At 42.2% G+C, this 18,907-nt stretch overlaps 1 protein-coding gene across 1 annotated transcript in view; it reads right to left on the bottom strand.

Annotated features, from left to right (window-relative positions):
- The window catches only part of ATRN (attractin), a gene marked incomplete at its 3' end in the record, with an annotated part of 160,098 nt that overhangs the window by 117,013 nt on the left and 24,178 nt on the right, over nucleotides 1-18,907 (bottom strand). Inside the window, exons 2-3 of the mRNA XM_081999765.1 lie at nucleotides 9,103-9,186; nucleotides 4,110-4,223 (exon numbers count right to left, since the gene is read on the bottom strand). Coding sequence (XP_081855891.1) covers nucleotides 4,110-4,223; nucleotides 9,103-9,186 — 198 coding nt within the window. The remainder of the gene's footprint in view (nucleotides 1-4,109; nucleotides 4,224-9,102; nucleotides 9,187-18,907) is intronic.

Genomic DNA, 18,907 nt, shown 5'->3' with positions numbered 1-18,907 from the left:
TCCCAAACACACTTGTTCCTCACCTTACACCAACCTTTTTTTTTTTTTTAATCAATATTCTAAAAGCGATTGTGGATGTGAAGAAAACAAACAGAGCTAAATAATAAATACTTAGAGGACAGGCTGCTAGGACGAAAAGTCTACTGGACTGCTCTGTGAACTGAGTGCATGCATGATGACCATATTGCAACACAGTCCAGCACAGAGGGCAAGATTATGTATCCCCTGTCCCAGGACACAGAATAAAAACTGATTTGGGAGGTGATGGTTGATTATGTTGATGATTGATTACGTGCTTAGTGCCACTTCCATCAGAGGAGGGAGAGAACGTTGATAGGGAAAAGTCTGGTTACATGCATGAGCAAAGGACATCCAACTCACGGTTTGAAGCAAACAGAGCAATAAAACTTGAGCACTAAACAGTCCCTTACGTCTTCTTTCACAGAATCATAGCATGCTTTTGGTTGGAAGGGACCTCTAACAGCCATCTACTTCGACCCCCTGCAGTGAGCAGGGACACCTTCAACTCGAGCAGGTTGCTCAGAGCCCCGTCCAGCCTGACCTGGGATGTTTCCAGGGATGGGGCATCCACCACCTCTCTGAGCAACCTTTATTCAGAGCATGTACACCCACAGTTCGCTCTTTGCTTATACGTGCGGGAGGCAAGGACCGCTTCTTCCTTTAAGTCTGTATAACATCAGCTCTAAGTTGATCAGCTCCTCTGGATACTCTCATAACAAATAGCACTGACTCAACATGGTTTGTATCTTTCCCAGGATAATTAATCCTCATTAGCAACCCCCCTGCTGTTATCAGCTGATCATTTGCTCTAAGCAATATGAGACAAGTTGATCGATCGTGACAGGTAAGCAGGGTTTCCAGGTTAGTTCAAGAAGGGCATTGAGGCCAAAGCAGGAGAAAGACAAAGCCTTTGTGTGTGCCCATGGCAGCAATGTGGGTTACGATTTCTGGCAAGGAATTGAGGGAATAGAAGGGAGAAAATAGAAGGGGGACAACCATACGAAGTACAAGGATAGGCAGAGGGAGAGAGGTTTGTTTAGCCTGGAGGAGAGACAGCTGAAGATGAGGCGAAATCTAATTGCTGCCTTCAACTATCTAAAGAGAGATTACAGAGGAGATAGCACCAGCGGTTCACAGAAAAAAGACATGAGGCAACAGACACAGGTTGAAGCAATGGAAATTCTCATTAGGTGTTAGTATAAGATTCATTTTTTTATTATTGTTATTTTAACATGAGGGTGGCCAACCGCAGGGCCACTAGCCCTGAGGATCAACGAGATCTCCATCCTTAAGATACTCACAACTTGACTGCGCAAGGTCTTGAGCAAAGGCCTGATCCCACTTTGAACTTGGCCATGCTTTGACTGACAGATCAGACCAGGGTCCCTAACAATCCAACTCACCCCACATTCTGTGCCTAGACTCAAATTTGGGCATACGGGTGCCATATTTACCTGCAAGTGATGAAAGGAAGGTGAAGGTACAAGAGCTCATGTGGATGGCAGCGGCCGCTGCCACCACAACCATCGCTCTGGCACCTGGCAGCAACCGCGAGGTGCTTCTGAGCGGCCTCACACCCCCAGCGCCAAGTGCAGAGCCACGGCCAAAGGTCTTGCACATGAACCATTGTTTTCGAAGAGGAACACACCCCCAGCCAACCAGCACAAAGTGAAAATAAAGGTTCCAAAGCAGCTCTGGTAAATGTTTAACATGGAGTAAAGTTAAAAACACAACCAAATTCACAGATGATGTTTATCTGCTTCAGGTTTCTTCATTCTATGCAGACGAACACCCTGGATTTCTGTTTTCTCCATGTTCTTTTATTGCATTTTTGAAGCAGCACATTTACAGAGTCTCACATTGCCTATGATCACAAATATAAACCAGCAAGGTATTTTTAACCCTGCTTAGTAGAAAAAAAAGCTTAATGTACAGGACCCGGCTGCTCTGGGGGCTCTCAGACTACAAGGAGTCTAGTAAACAGTTTATGCAGACACTTGCACTGTGTAAATGTTTGCATTATGCAAATATTTATCGCAGTTAAAAATTGATAAAACCTATTCAAAGTTTCTCCACAGATCAGTGCTGAGCACTTCCAAGATCATTTTATATTTGGGGTAAATACCATACTGTGAACAAACATAAGTGAGCATCAGAAGGTCAAGAAAACAAGATCACAGCAGTGAAGGAAGTGAGGGCTCAGGCAACTGCTGCAAAAAGCCAGGGAGCTTTAGGGAGGCAGGAATTTGCAGTGTTTATCAACAAACTCTGCAAGTTTACAGTGTCCAACTGTACAAAGCTCAACCTTGCAAATCCCCTGGCACAACACAAAAACAGTGGAGTGAAATATGGTTAATATTAAAATTTAACATAAGCCAAGAAAATAGATGAAATATGAACATTGCTCCTGAAAAATTCTAGTGCATTTATTTTTGTATCAGAGAAAGGTATTTTTCCAACAGATGGTTTTCTTGCACTTCATCAAAATTAGAAGCATCTGCTATTTCCTGAACCTGGTTTATGAACCACACAGCTCACTACTAATGAAGATGAAACTCAAATGTCATCTAAAGAAGCAATTAAAAAAATAATTGAATTTTTTTTCCTACCTCAAAAACGTTATTGTATTAAGCTCACACTTGCTTGTCCTCAGGCACAGACTTCCTAGTGATTTACAGATGATTTTCAAGTCTGAACCATAGTTGATAATGCTGTGAACTACTTATAACCTCAATTTAAAAAGCCTATTAATTTTTGGAAAACACACAAGAAACTTCAGACACAAATCATGACCATTTCACCTTTAAAACAGCATTATTCAAAATTAGCTCGATTAGAGCAAAATTACTATGAGTCAAGATGACATTTCTTCCTCTTCCCGCGTATCAGTGTGGCACATGATACCAGGAGAGTGCTTCCAGGTTGCACTTCCAGGTTTCTGGAGGTTTTTAGAAGAAAGGTTTCCTCTTCCTCAGATGTGGTGAGAATAACATAAGAATTCATTTGCATGTCCTGTTTTGACCTCAGGTTAGTCTCAAGTTTCACGGGAAGCATTCTTTCACTACAACACAACTCTGCATTTTCAGTTGAAGATCAAAAAAAAAAAAACGTGCTGCTTTTAATTTTTTTTAATCAACTTTTTGTTCCTATGCTGATCTTCTCTCATAGAGATCACAAGGATTTTTTAGCACAAACATGAAGTATTTTTAGAACTTCATTTCACAAATGAAAGGAAACACAGCAGAAGGTTAATTCTGGAAAGAGTTAATCAGCCACTTGGAACAAGCAGAGTCCATAGGGAGCCATTAGTTTCTCCATACACAACTTGGAATTATTTTTCTAATTTCAGCTAAAAGAATAGAAAACATAAGGTGGTGCTTGTCACTGCAAAACTAAAGTACATAAATGCACAAGTTATATTCAAGTCTCTTTGTGAAATGTCGACTGTTAACCAGCATCCACAAATTAGTCTCTCACCACAGACAGATGAGCCAAATACCAGACACCCATCAAAAGAACAGATATTTTTACACATGTTTTTACAAGGTTGTCTGACCCATCGTTGTTGTTTCTGAACATGTTCCAAAGAGTTCAAAAATTTAACGTTTAAGGTACATAAGGATATACATAGTTCTACAAGACCTGTACATGTCTGCAGTGTTGATTACTTGGCTTTAGCCTTCTGTCAGCATTGACACACTAAGTTAAACTTAAGTCATGTTCCAACCTGATAAATGGGGCAGTTTTCTACTTTAGAAGGAGCCTGCATACCAAATCATCTCAAGCTCAACCAGCTGACAATAATTTTTTTGTCTCTCAAATAATCAGGATTTGGAAATGAAAACATAATACTCACACGCCACAGTGTAGTAACACGATCTGCTCATTGTAAAAGCAAAACCAACTCCTTAATTGTTTATGCTGACGATGACTGCACAAAAGGACACTGGCTATATGTGCTGGATTGGCAGTACTATATATTTAGATTACCGGAACTTATTTATACTGCTAGAAGCCACATTTGATTCAGGCTCCAAGTTAAAGAAATATCATTGTGTACAGCTGGATTCTTACCAAGGGGAACTTACCTAAAGGCTGCCAGTAAGGGAGCGTAAATTGAGTCTCCGTCATACACATACAAGTGGTCCCAACTGCACTCTGTGGCAAAGTGATTGAACCGAAGCCTGAGGATTGTGTTTGGCCTGGGGGGAGGGGGGGAAAAAGAGATTTATAATTATCCACTCGATACACATGGCAAAGTCCCTCCAACAAACTCCTCCAGTGTGAAGCTCTCCTCTGAACAAGTCTAAAACTGAGTGACTTAGTGTAACTGTAGATGCATCAAACATGCTGTGGCTTTCTTTTTTGGTGTGCGTGCTCCCCTGGTATTAAGCAACAGATTATTTATGGTCTGAAAAACTGTGTCCTTAAATCTTTCCCCACCACCAACGGCAGAAATTGAAGAGCAGGCACTGCCAGCCCTCTGCTCTTTACCAGCACTGACTACCCTGATGACAGGGCTTTGCAGGAGTAAGCATGGAAAATCTACAGGGACAATACATTCACGTGTAAATGTGGCACTTAGGGAAATGGTCTAGTGGTTGGACTTGATGATCTTAAGGGTCTTTTCCAACTTAAATGATTCTATGAAGAATCACAGCCGCCATCAGGGAACTAACCAGAGCTATTTTTCTTGTCCAAGGGACTTTCTGCAGATTGATATGATTACTATGGCCTGAGATTATTTACTTGCCCAGAAACTGGCAGAAATCCTTCTTCTATTACTTTATCACTTCTGCAGTACTGCAGGATGGCCCTCCCAAAGGAAGCCCCTCCAAACTACAAATTGGAAATATGCCTTACTGGATGCTAATTAAATAAATTCTCAGTCTTGCTCACCATTTTCTGGGAGCTGGAGAAAACAGGTCAAGAGAATGCAGAGAGGACCCATCTTCTACAGGATAGAAGGCCCTGGGGCTTTTACCTTTTGCCAAAAGGAAGGTCTTTAATTATTACTTGGTCTGTCAAGATGCACTAACCATTACCCCTCACTCTTTACCAACTCCAACCAGGTTCCTTTGTTTTCTTCTGGAGATGTGTTACAAAAAATACTGGGACCAGTTGAGAATGAATGACCTGGAAGTCCTGAGAAGAGATTTGCTACCTTCCACGTGAATACAGTGGGCCCAGCACACCCCAGAGTGAACACCACCATCAAGAAGAGTCTACTCTGTTGACTTACTAAGTCAAGAGAAGGCCATGGAAACAGTAGTCCAAATGCATCAGCAATTTCTTTCACTCCATACACAAAAGATGCCCACGAAGCCATAACCAAGTAATGTACATTTAGATACCATTAGTTCATGGCTAATATGCAAAGATACATCTAAAGAGAATCACACGGAAGCCACAGCAGATACCCCATTTAGGGCTCAGCTCACGAAGAGTGAAAAAACCACTAACATTGTGCTTGGATCCAGAGATAAAAAAAACAGTGAATCTATAGCACCAGGGCTTTTCCTACCCATAGCTGTAGCTGTTGAAAGGATAGATGCAAGTGATTAGGATTTCTTCAACAGCACTGCCCTTGGGTTGAGAGTAAATCCTTGTTCATCCTAATCACATAAATTAATAAAATGTCAGCTTGCCACAGAGTCCTTCATTCCCACAGAAGGGGAATTCTTTAGGGAGTTACTCTGCAAAAGAGTATTTTTTGACAGGCACAAAGAGCAGCAGGTGTAACTCAAGGAAAATGTCTTGCTCGAAAGAAAAGGTACGAAGAGCACTCATCATTTCAAAACTGAGAAGCCTATGAAATTGTAGGGGGTTTGCTTCTATTTTAACCATCTGGCAGCTGTAGAGCAGAAAGAAATACTTAATCGACAAAAGCTTTAGACCAAGAACAAAAAGAAAGAGACTATCTTTGCTACAGCTAACAGCTCATTAACAGACAGCACTCATCGGCAGAATCGCAAGGCACGTAGGGAGAGGTTCTGCCTCAGACAGGAGCCTCAGACTGGCTGGATCTCATCTGCCCTGTCTTGTGCTCCTGGGGAAAAATGAAAAAGGACACCCCTGGGATGGGGACACAGCACAGACACCAGCCATGGAGAGTGAGTCAGGAAGGTGCAAAAAGGAAACAAATACAGTAAGGAATACACGGCTTATTTTACACCTCAATTTATGTAGTGTCTTCAATTACACATTTGAATGCACCTTTACTTTCTCCCCTCAAAAGCCCTCCACATACCTGTATGCTAGCACTAAGGTGAGAGCACTCAGCAGAATTTAACAGCTCTGCAGAAGCTGTTTTTCAAGTCCAGATTTTTCTGGGAATTTCACATTTGGCAGAGAGCTTGGGCTATTTTCACAAGGGTGCATATTTCAGCTGTTTTAACAGCATGATTATCTCCTTTCTGTTTACCAGCATCCTCTGACAGCAGGGTACTAACAGTCGGAAGCAGGAAAAGGACACCGACTTAAAATGCCTGGCTACGAAAGGAGGAGGAACGTATCTGTACACCTCTTTACAGCAAGTAAGATCTCACTTCAAACCCCACAAAGCGACAGTTCTGCAGGAAGTCTATTAGCACTAGCAAACAAAGGCTGAAGGAGCAGTTGTGGTGACATTATCAGGGACCCATGAGCAGCAATTTTGATAAAAACATGAGTCACATTATGATTCTACGCTATGATTATCCTTTAGAAAAAGAAGTTAGGAGGGTTAAGCTGTCTGTACTGGAGTTGCTGAGGCTGATTTGTCTGTAACAAAATTCTTGCAAAACATTTTTTAATTATTTGTAATTCCAAATTGACTGCAGTTGTATTTTTATTAGCTACAAAAATTAAGAGGTGTTCCCACTTAGAGCATCTAACTTTGATCTTAGCCACATTAAAGAACTGGGTTCCTTACATAGTTAATAGTGATTGGTAGGTTCCCAGTTTCAATGTTCTCGATGGCTCTCTGGAACAGCTTAGCCCTTACCTTTGAATGTCCTGGGAGCTTTGGTACTTAAGTTACTCATCCAAAATAAACGTCTGGGATGAAATGAATACCAATTCCCCCCACGCATCAGACCTCCCAAACGCAGAGAGAAGGCTAAAGAAAAAAAGCGTACCCTGAGCTTTCAATAAGTTCTGATCCTCCACGGTGCCAAAAGAGTTCACCTTACAAGCATATGGAATGTGACTTAACACACAGCTGTTAACACACAGCATCAAAACTGACCATGCAAAGTTTTAAAGACTATATAAATTGAATTTACAGTCCTGGTATCAGATTAGTACTATGAAAGACATATTTACACAAGTTTGACATGGTCCCCCACAACATCCTTCTCTCAAATTGGAGATATGGATTTGATGGGTGGACTGTTCTACGGATGAGGAATTGGTTGGACGGTTGCATCCAGAGGGTAGTGGTCAACAGCTCAATGTCCAGATGGAGACCGGTGACGAGTGGTGTCCCTCAGGGGTCCGTACTGGGACCAGCACTCTTTAATATCTTCATCAATGACACAGACAGTGGGATCGAGTGCACCCTCAGCAAGCTTGCAGATGACAGCAACCAAGGGGGTTGACACACCTGAGGGACCTGAACAAACTCAAGGAATGGGCCTGTGTGAACCTCATGAGGTTCAACAAGGCCAAGTGCAGGGTCCTGCCCCTGGGTCGGGGCAACTGTTCATATCAGCACAGGCTGGGGATGAAGGGATGGAGAGCAGCCCCATGGAGAAGGACTTGGGGGGACCGGGGGATGAAAAGCTGGACAGGAGCCGGCAATGTGTGTTCACAGCCCAGAAGCCAACCATGCCCTGGGCTGCACCCAAAGCCGCGTGGCCAGCGGGGCCAGGGAGGGGATTCTGCCCCTCTGCCCCACTCTGGGGAGACCCCCCTGCAGGGCTGCGTCCAGCTCCGGAGCCCTCGGCACAGGAGAGACACGGACCTGCTGGAGCGGGGCCAGAGGAGGCCATAGCAATGCTCCGAGGGCTGGAACAGCTCTGCTGGGAGGACAGGCTGGGAGAGCTGGGGGGGCTCAGCCTGGAGCAGAGAAGGCTCCGGGGAGACCTTCCTGCAGCTGCCATGGCTGAAAAGGGGCTTGTAAGAAAGGTGGGGACAGACTTCTTAGCAGGGCCTGTAGTGATAGGACAAGGGGTGATGGTTTTAAACTAAAAGAGGGCAGATTTAGACTAGATCTAAGGAAGAAATTTTTCCCAATGAGGGTGGTGAAACCCTGGCCCAGGTTGCCCAGAGAGGTGGTGGATGCCCCATCCCTGGAAACATCCCAGGTCAGGTTGGACGGCGCCCTGAGCAACCCACTCGAGTTGAAAGTGTCCCTGCTCATGGCAGAGAGGATTGGACTAGATGGCCTTTAGAGGTCCGTTCCAACCCAAACTATTCTATGATTCTGTAAGTGAGATGCTCTGAACTGCTGCACCATCAATCAGATGACAGGCAGAGGGTATGAACCAAATAGGCTACTACTAAAATCTCTGCATGAAATCACTATAAGCGATGCAAAGATCAAATAGAGGAAGGGTAGAGAAATGAGGGGAAGAGGTCTAAGGGACTTCTTGCAGTTTAGAAGACCTTTGCCGATAAAGGTCAATAGTCCATCTGAAGTCATCATGGCCTACTGAGAAAATAAGCATCTTAAGTGCATCGTTACAGAAACTGATTCTTCATGAAAAAGGACTTTGATAGTTTGCTCTTTTTTTTTTCATACTGTCAAAAGGTCCCATACATAATGAAACCCAATATCCAAATAGTCTACTACAATAACATTTAAATAATTCATAATTCCTTATTTATTTTCACAAATGCATTTATTTTCATTTTTCACGGGCGGTTTCAACGTGAACGGTATTTTACACAGCACACCTCTAATTCAGAAGTCAGTCTGGAGGGCTCAGTTGCCCAAAACCCCAAAAACGTATTTACCAAGAGTAACTAAGTGCTGCCCTATCTAGTTTTAAGGATAGCAAAAAAGAATTACGAGATCCAAAAACACTCAATGCAGATAAACCTCACCTAAAAGTCACAATAAGCAACAGCAAAACCCCACATGCTTGCTACACTCACCTTCCTTCAATGAGCCAGGTGCATTTTGTTTTGTATTTATAATTTCCAGGCCCATCCGTCACATACCCTGAAGGTCCAGTGAGTCTGTAAATAAAAAACAAAGACAAGCATTAGTCTCCAATGGTATTAAACATTTATAAAGGATTTCCTAAATTCAGAAGATCCATCATTAGATTTTCATTTACTTAAGAGCCACTACAAACCAACCAACAACAATGCAACGCAAAATAATGAGGCAGTAGAAATTCTCCTTTTAAACTCTCTGTACATGCTTTCTGATGATTGTCCTTAGATAACGATAGGTAAGAGTGGTGGTTTCTCTATCGGATTGATGGTATTGTTTCAAATCCCTATGTATGTATATACCACATAACCAGCAAAAGGAATTCCTTAACAGAAAAGCTAAGATTATTCCTAAACTATTTTTTTATACAAACTACACAATTCTTGCAAGAAGTTCAGATGAAGTCCACGGTGCGACCTCTCACCCGTTCTGTAACTGACTCATCACAAAGTCCTTGATGACCTCGTGAACAGAAGACTGATCCCCCATAACCCTCTAGTGCAAAGTAAGACCTTAATTCCTCGTGCATCAGGGGATGCGTAACTCAGGACAGTGTCAGAGTATGGCAGTTTCAAAGCATCCCCCACATTCGGTAGTGTGTTCCCATCCCCATGTCATCCCTCCTTAAGTGATCGAAGTCAATGAGCTGAGTGGTCCTCGCTGCCGGGACGGTGCCAGGGCTACCCTACGAACATCCCTTCCCCTCTGTGCCTGTAGATAGGAGGTGACAACGTGGCAGTAGCAAGAGACTCTGGAAAAGGATGTAAAAGCAGAAAGCACAGTTGGAATCATTTGTCCCAGGACACTCAATGAACACCAGCACTTAAAAGCATTAAAAATTCAACATGCCACTGAAAGAGAGAAGGGAACAAAGCCAGCAAAGGACTTATTTTTGTCAACATCTGCAAAACATTGCACAGTGCCATTTCTAGACAACTGCACTTGTCCAGACACTACCTGCAGGCCTGTCCAAACAGGCAGCAGCAACCCCAGTCTGGAGCTCAGAAGGGTGTTTTGATGAAAAGTTCACAGCAGATTTCAGAACTACGCTTAACCTTTTGGTGTGGTACAAAGGAAATTGATACTTCAAGACTGAACAAAGCCATGCAAAACCTGCCTTCACACTTCCATTACTCCTACTTTAAATGTGACAACAGAACACATCCACACGGTAAGCCAAAATGAAGGAAGCAATCTACTGGCTGCAGCCGTAACTTCTCCTTTCCATAGATTTTAACAACGTATGTCTTCTCCAAAGACCATGGACAACAGAGAAGACAATCATATTTCCTTAAGGCTGAGGGAGACGGTTCTAGCAGGAGTTTGGGGCAGCAGATCTGATACATCACTTGAGTTCCCAAAAAACAGGCACCGAGATTCTGCATCTTCTGCCTTCACATAGAGACTGGTAGGAGCATGCAAGGGCTGAAGAAAAAAGCAAGAGCCAGACCATTGGGATATACGGGCCCATCTCGTATGCGTTAGTCAAAATATTCCAGATTTGTTCTAACAAATAGTTGAAGTGTAGCAGAAACAGTCAGAAATAAATTACCCATAAAATATCCCCATCCAGGGAAGGATGACATGAAATGGAAGCATTATCTGAAGATGCCCAAACACCATGGTCTGGCAGAGCACACAGTGGCACCTGAAACAAGATTCCTACCTAGGAGGGTTATAAACTCCATCGTCAGCACATGGCTGGAGCCAATCAAAGCCTTCTGGAAAAATTGCATGGTCCTACTTAATACACAGTTTCAGTAAAACAAAAAACTCTCCAAAATCAAATTTGGCAGAAAAGAGAAGGAAGCAAGATCAGAAGTTCCCAAAACTGGTATCTTAGAATCATTTGCTGTGTCTTTTCCTAGGGATCTGTTAATGTTATCATCTAATCTTTTTTAAATATTCTGAGTCGAAATGGTTTTACAGAACCTCTTCCATAGAGCACTTTTAAGGTTGATCTCTGATCTAAATTAAAAAGGCAAAACGCACAGCTTTTGAAAACCACCTTCCTCTTCCTCCATATTAATTTGTTAGAATCCTTTTCAACCTCAGAAATTTAGCTTAAAATTTTTAACAGCCAGTTACTGAAGTTCTGCAGGAGAACTCCATTTAAGCAAGTGAAGAAACAACTCCAATTTTTAGGAGCACAGGAAGCATCTGTGCCTTCTATGGAGACACAGATAGATGTAGATATAGATGTGGATAAACAAACACACACACACACGCATATATATATTTGAAAATTCAGATTACTTATCTCCTGACCAGGAATTTGCAAAAACAGATGCAAGTTCCAAGTTGCAAGCAATAAATCTAGGTTATTTGTCCAAGAATCCATCCTTTTCAAAACAATATCTGTGGAAAAGCTAGGAATCAAACTGTATCAACACCGACAGCACTCTGCACGCAACCAAGAGTAAACAGACTCTGGAAACCTGAGCCAGTCTCGCAAGCTAAAAACAACCTTACACGATCTGACAGGCTCTCAAAGTGCCTCTGCTCAGAAAACTCTTTGAATAATTTTCTCTGGAAACAATTACTAAATCATTCAACAGAGAAACGCTATCAAGAGTGATGGAAAAAAAAAAAAAAATCCTGTTAGTACTGTAGCCCCAGCCATGTCACATCTCAGGAGGGGAAGAGAAATAAGAAAAAAAAGCATTTCAATATCAACATAATTTAACCATATTTCAGCAATGTAAAAACAAAAGATAGGATTTATTTTTTTAAAAAGTCACACTTCTTTGATATGCTATTACTTATCTGTAAGTTACTTGGAACCCTCACTAATATTTATAAGCTGCTGCCATTACTAACAAATATAGCATATGAAATAAATCAGAGTTGATATCTCTGAAAGCAGAAGAAATAGGAACTAAGTTCTTATCCCCTGTACCGCCTGGCACAGGCGGGGCATTAGCAGAGCCACGTTACTCTACCAACACTCTTGCAGAGACATGCTGCAAGACAGACAGAAATAAATACTAAGCACTGAAAGCACACTGAAGCTGGAATTTTATCTTTACATTCAGTTGAGAAAGCTAAACTGACCTCACAGCTCTAATTAAAACACGCAAACAAATTCCTTGTCCCGTCCAACTCGGCCCTGTTCGCTCGCTATGTGACGGTGCCTCCGTCGATACTGGTGGAGAGGACATGCCCTGCACGGCGTTCCGGCTTGGTGAGCAAAGGCTCAGGAAGAGAATGCAAGAGTAACCTGAGGAGGAAAAACACTCGAGGAACGACATACGTACTTCAACACGGGATGCTTTCCTACCACACACCGGGCTATGCACTAGAACTACTGTCACGACGCACACTGTAAGACTCCTACCCCTGGGTAACCTGCCACCACCACCACCGCCAGGCTCTGAGGTCTTTTGTCCTACTGAATGTTTTGTGCCTATTTATAATTTTATCACTCCGACGCAAAAATCCGACTCCATTGAGTATGGAAACTTTAATTTCTCTTTGCTAACTTGGTAGTACATGATGCTACTCTACAAGAAGCACTTCCTTACTACTTGGGTGCTACGTCTACTACTCTGCCAAGGAGCAGTTGCTACATCCTAAGAAAACAAAAAAGCAAGGTCCTTTAATAGCATAAGCACACACACAGGCAGGTGGAATAACATACACAAAGCATAGGTAAAGCATTTAGCACCTACAAAGCTACAATATTGACTTTAAAACCTCCAGGGTGGAAAAACCATTGCAAAGATGTGTTTACAAAACCCAGATTTAAAGATACATACGCGAACTCACGTGCATACATACACTACTGAAGGCTTGTTTCAAACTTTACCAGGTGGCAACAGAGGTATGTACAGCTGGTGTAAATTATTCACTGATTTTCAAGTGGACTGCAATATTTAAGAATAAAAGGGGAAGAAGGGAGTTTGGGAGCTGAATTTACAGCACGCATATTCAAAGGGCTCCAACCTTCAGTGCTGCCTGTTGCAGTTTTTTGTAAGACAAAGGCAAAAAGGAAGCAATGAAAATGATGAAGATTTCACAAAAGAGAGCCTGCTTCAAAGAGAAATATTTAGTGTAAAAGAATTCTGTGCATTAGCTACTCCCCCTGCTAGCTCTGGGAGCCCCCAAAAAGCACGACACTAACACAAGAAAATCAGACAGCAAGTAATGGCATCTCCTGGGTGGAAAGCCAAATCGGAGTACTGGAGCATACCAGATAAATCCATGTGTTTTTAATAATGAGTAATACTAGCAGTGTGTATTTTTCAAATATGAATTAGTATACACTGACAAAGTTCCTACAGAGACATGAAGTGCACAGCTAGGCAAAGACTCAAAGCTGTTATCTAATTACCATCTAATAAATCTAAAGCAATCCTCTCGCTAATAGCAGAGTACAAAAAGTTATGAAGTCAAGAGTAGCTTATAACTTTAGACTAAATCATTCTGCAGCACTTCTTTCCAAAGCACTGCAACAGTAAAGGTACGCTATTTGCTGGCAATGGGGTGTTGAATATATTTATTTTCATCAGAAGAAGTACTAAAGAGAAAATGCAGATTGCCTTTCCTTCATTACTCACCAGAAAAACTAAGCAGGCTGGTTTGGTTTATAAAACACATTAAACCTTAACTTCTAAGAGGTCATCAATGGATCTCAAAATTGGTTTTTATCGCTTTCAGTAAGACTGTGGCGACACTTATCATGCCACAGAAGACCTGTCAGCACATTGTCTGGAGAGTTTTAGCACAGCCTTTCCACTACAAAAAAAACCCAACACCAAAACCACCACAACAAACCCCAGTTGCTCATCCTAATTTTGAAGTTGCTAAATCTGGAGACTGATGCAAACAATGAGTTTTCCTCCTCCCTCCCCTTTCCTTCCCAAGTGTTGCTGCCTGCCTCAAGCACACCACAATTAAAAGCCATTGTTTCGGGTAAATTTGAAGTTGAAGCCAATAAAGAAAGGGCTGTTACAGCCTATTACCAGAACAATGGCATTCTAGCCTAAATTGATTAACAATTTAGCTTTGTTCATTTTCTCAGTAAAAGGGATAAATTAAAGGATATATTCTTCCAGGGTTTGCTATAAGCAAATGTCCTAATTTATAGGCATGGAATAGTGATCAGCCACATGGGATGAAAGCAGCCGATAAACTAAATCAATGCACCTATTTCATGAATTTCTAATGGAGAACAGCTAAGTTGCCCCTTCTGCCAGTGAGGTGCCATACCACAAGTACAGCTGGGAAGAAATCATTAATTACATACCAGGTCTCACACCGATGACATTACTGCAAAATGAAGTTTGATAAGGACTTAACCTGTGTAGTAATAGGTACCTAACGAAAGACTATGAACTGCTCTGGTGTATATAGAGACTCCCTCCCACGTCCAAAGTCCCCAATGCAACTGAGGTAACAGAGTCCTCCTTAAGATGAGTAAACGCATGCAGAAGTCATCACTGCCACCGTAATCCCAGAAGTGTCATATCTGATCACCTTAACTCTACAACTAAGGGTGCAAAGTCGCTGCTTGTTCACCCTACTGCTTTTTCAGTTAGGCCTCCATGGTGTTACTGCATTAGTTTCTGCATCAGCTTGAAGGCAGTTGTACCCTGTGATTTCTGAAACTCTAAGGTAAGAGCTTCTGGATGGTTCTACCCTCCTCTTCAAGAAGAAACCCAGCTCATGCCCTCAACCCACCACCACCTAGGGGAGGACACATGATCTGAAGAAGGGTCCCAACCTCAACGGGGACATTCCTCAACAGTTCCAGCAAAGAGCACTCACGCAATTCCCATCAAGCCACGAGCTGCACAAGTGGAGGTGAAGGTGCCTCCCAGTAGTCTGCTACAACCCCAGCTGATCTAACACTCAGGAAGCGAGAGCTCAAAACTCCTACAATAACACCATTTACTGCCATACTGCACAACGGAGAGGTACACAGCCATGAAATCCCTAGAAAATCTGATGGCTTTGCGAGCAAAGAGCATCTTTAACCGTTCTCCCAGCAACATGCCGCTATTCCAGCACTCACAAAGCCATCCTCTGCATTGTCTTCATCAAGGTTTTCCTCTCGGAGAGAATGAGGTATTTCAAGGTCCCCCTACACCACTCTGAGAATCTCACCATCGGCAAAGAGGTCAGAGAGGAAAGACAGCCCCCCTCTACGCTTAACAGCTTCTGTTTTCATCCCACTTTCCACAGTGAAGTTGAATTGACACTGAAGAGCTGTCTTGCTTTGGGGAAAAAAAAAATGAATGACTGGCACAGTTAATTTGGTATGGGAAACACTGTTTCTTCAAAGGGAGAGATCAGCTTTGCCCTTCTGTGTAAGATACCTAAAAATATGGAAAGTGATTTCCTGGCTGCTAATCGGAGATAAAGGCAGAGCCTGGAAAGCCCTGCGAGGTCTGAGAAAGGATGCTCAGAGACATTGCAGCAGGTAAAACGTATCGACGCAGCCTCTCCTGTCTGAGTCACAACCTGCAGCACCAATGCATGCAAACCTCCTCAATCCCTCTTTGCTCCTGAAAGATATGCCTTGATTTGACAAGCTGCCATGCTCCAAAGATGACTGAATGACCAGGGACAGCCTGAGAGAGATCGGGAGGAACAAATGCTGCTACACTCCTAAAAATCATTAAGTCAACAAGCTAGAAACCAAATATTTTCAAACATTGCCCCTGTCCAGTTGGCCACCACTATCTCCACCAGGTTCCTGATCTTGACACACAGTCCCAGCTCCTGCTCTTCTGCTGTCCCTGCAAATGAATGCCACCAAAGCTGTCTCTCTTTTGGGGATGGCTGGTGCCTCTGCCATTATCCCGCTGGAGCTGCCAGCTGCTTTCAGCAGCAGCAGCACCCATCTTGAAATGCTTAAATAAGCTGAGCCACACCTGGAGCTCCTCCCAGTTGTCTAAGTTATTCCTTTAAAGCTTTGCTTGCCCAACCAGATCTACAGCTGCGGAAGGAGAGGAATTTCAAAGATACTTCATCTAAAAACGCACTTCAGCTCTTCTTTATGGAAGAGGCTTGCTTTCTCTCTTTCCCTACAAATACAGAAGTTAGTATTGTAAGTAAGCGAATTCTATCCGGGGAGAAATCATTTGACAAGACACCAAATTACACAATCTCAACACTCAGACAACTGAAACAATGAAGGAAAAGCTTATCTCCCTCCTCCAACCCCATTTCCTCATGTCAGAAGCTCTGAAAAAACAGACAAACCAACCCTGGATCCCAAAAGACACCAGCATTTCACCCGTTTCACAACCACCGGTTAGAGACACTGCCTTGTAATAACATCTGCATTTGCACGCAGCAGAAACAAGTTCTAGCTCCACCCAATGTTCTTGCCTCTAAGTTTCTCCAGCTATTAAATTCAAACTGGAAATATCCCGCATTTAGATCCCTGTCAATCCTCCTATTTCTTTATTTCCAGCCCTATCTCAGAGACCACAAAACAGCATTGTTCAGTGCATAACCTCAGCTTTATCTCTGTCAAACCAAACATACAAGCTGCAGTGTAAATATAAACATTATTGTGTACCTTGACTACTGCAAATTCTTCCCCCCATTCAAATTTACTGGGGGAAACAAAGAATAAAAGATATTATTATCATCAATACACCGCAGGAGTGTCGTCTTCACACAAGCAGTAAGTGCAGATTTGTGTGGCTTTGCTCTACTATCTCTATATTATCACTGAATTCTGCCTCCATACCACAACAACTCCAATCTTGATTATCAGTCTTTTTTGCCTTCAAAACACTTTCCCCAGTGCCTGCATTATATGCAGAAATGTTACCGTGATAGCAGGCCACTTCACAACGTCCCCTTGAAGCCCACCTTTACCCAACGCCCGTGCCAACGGCCAGGCAGACAGTGTACACTACAACAGTTGTCTATTAAGCTGATCTAACAGTTGCACTATACTTTCCCCATCTGTTCACAAATCCATTATTGGCACTTGGCCTAATTCTTTGACATAAAGATAATTTAGCTGCAAGTGTTTGTAATGCCTAGAAAAACTCTACTCTCATCCTTCACTGGTGGTCCTGAAATGATCCTGGAGGTTATAGCAGTGAGTTGTCTGCTTCACGCCAGGCAGAAGGAGACAACAGTGCTGAGCAGAAACAAATTAAGCTCACACATGATGAACCATCTAACTTTTCAGCAGAAAAAGGAATATGTCAACCCCTCTCTTTCCCTTGCACACGACAAATCCTTACAACCTTTGGCCAAGAGTCCTTGCAGTCTTACCCCACATGAATTCCCTCAGCATCTCCCAAAACTCAACACCTTGCAAGAGGAGAGTAAGGAGAAAGCACATTATACTGATCGTCAAAGAGATACATCAAAGGCTAATAATGAAAGATCTCCAGAGCCAGACATGTCCCATCAAGGTCTACCACTGGAAGATCAAAATAAAATTCACTGCGTTAGATGACCCAGCCTGACTTCAGGTAATATATATAACAAACACGATAACCTATGCTTAAATAAAGTATACCTTACAGCAAAAAATAATGTTACAAAATATATTCAGAAGGATTTAAAAAAATCCATGTCATTTAATTATTTTTTTTTCTTAATCTGTGTCCAAGTTCCAGTTTATCAAACCTTAGTTCCAATCATAAAGTTATTGTTTAGTTTTCTAGAGAGGGGCAGGGGCAGAATCCTTTATCATCTAAATCCATCATCCCATTCCAGAAGGTTACAGAGTCTCTTTTTTTAAAAAAATCATGTGTTGCACTACTTAAATTCTGGTTAGAAATCGAAAATATAACAAATTCTATGCAAGATTCTAGTTTAATAATTTCTGCTTGTATCACCTGTATTCATACGTGCAAGATTTCCAACTCATATTAGGGTAAAATATATTCAGTGTATATTCATTAACAGAAAAGAGTCCACACATACTCGGTCTATGTAGAACCTTAAACAAATTTAACAGGTATCTAGATATTTTTTTCAAGTTCTTGCAAGCCCAAAGACCTAATAATCCACAAAAAAGAGTATTTTTTACAAATGAACTATTTTAGACCAGTTCAAGATGCAGTTTGCACTTCTTATTCTACCAGTTTGAATCCATTTTTCTAGCAGTCAACATCGTTTCACTCCTTATTCTGTGCTCCCTTCTGTTTCAAAAGTTAATTGTGATTCACACTCAGTTGCAAATAGCAAACAAGGTTTGTTGGATGATTCTTGCCCAAAATTAGAAACATTCAATTAGTCAAAAAAGTATCTTAAGTACATGTACAAGCATTTAAATTGCAGTACACCACACCTGCATATCTTGTAAATAACGCATCATAATTAAAATTTTTTAAGCACGTGTTCAGAATTGACAGACACGTCAATGTTCTCCTCCAGCCGAAGAGCACTTTACTTTGATAAGCTTTCAAGTTACCAGTCCTACATTTAAAGCCAGGCAAAAAGTGATTGTTGGCAGGACGTGTGTTGTATTGCGAATGAAATGGGGTTGAGTTGCCGACTTAACCTTCCAGCCTGCAGGAATCGGCAATAAGTGGAGTTTCAGGTCATCCCCACAGAGCAGAGGACCATCATCCTGCTGCACTTCGTCAAAAGTGGGTGCAAAAACCCAAGTCTCTGCAACAAACGCAGCAATCCCTTCTCCTTTCCAAAGCTGCCGATGAAAGCGCTGCCCAGTTCTTCCTACCCACTGCACCCCACAAAACTTCATTTGAACTCCCAGGAAGCATGTTTGAAGGCTGGTTTAGCTGCAAACTTGCCCCC

Source organism: Phaethon aethereus (genome assembly GCF_964289735.1).
Source record: "Phaethon aethereus genome assembly, chromosome: 4".
NCBI classification, from domain to species: Eukaryota; Metazoa; Chordata; class Aves; order Phaethontiformes; family Phaethontidae; genus Phaethon; species Phaethon aethereus.
Note: the sequence above shows the minus strand (reverse complement) of the source record. Positions and strands in the feature narration are given on the sequence as shown.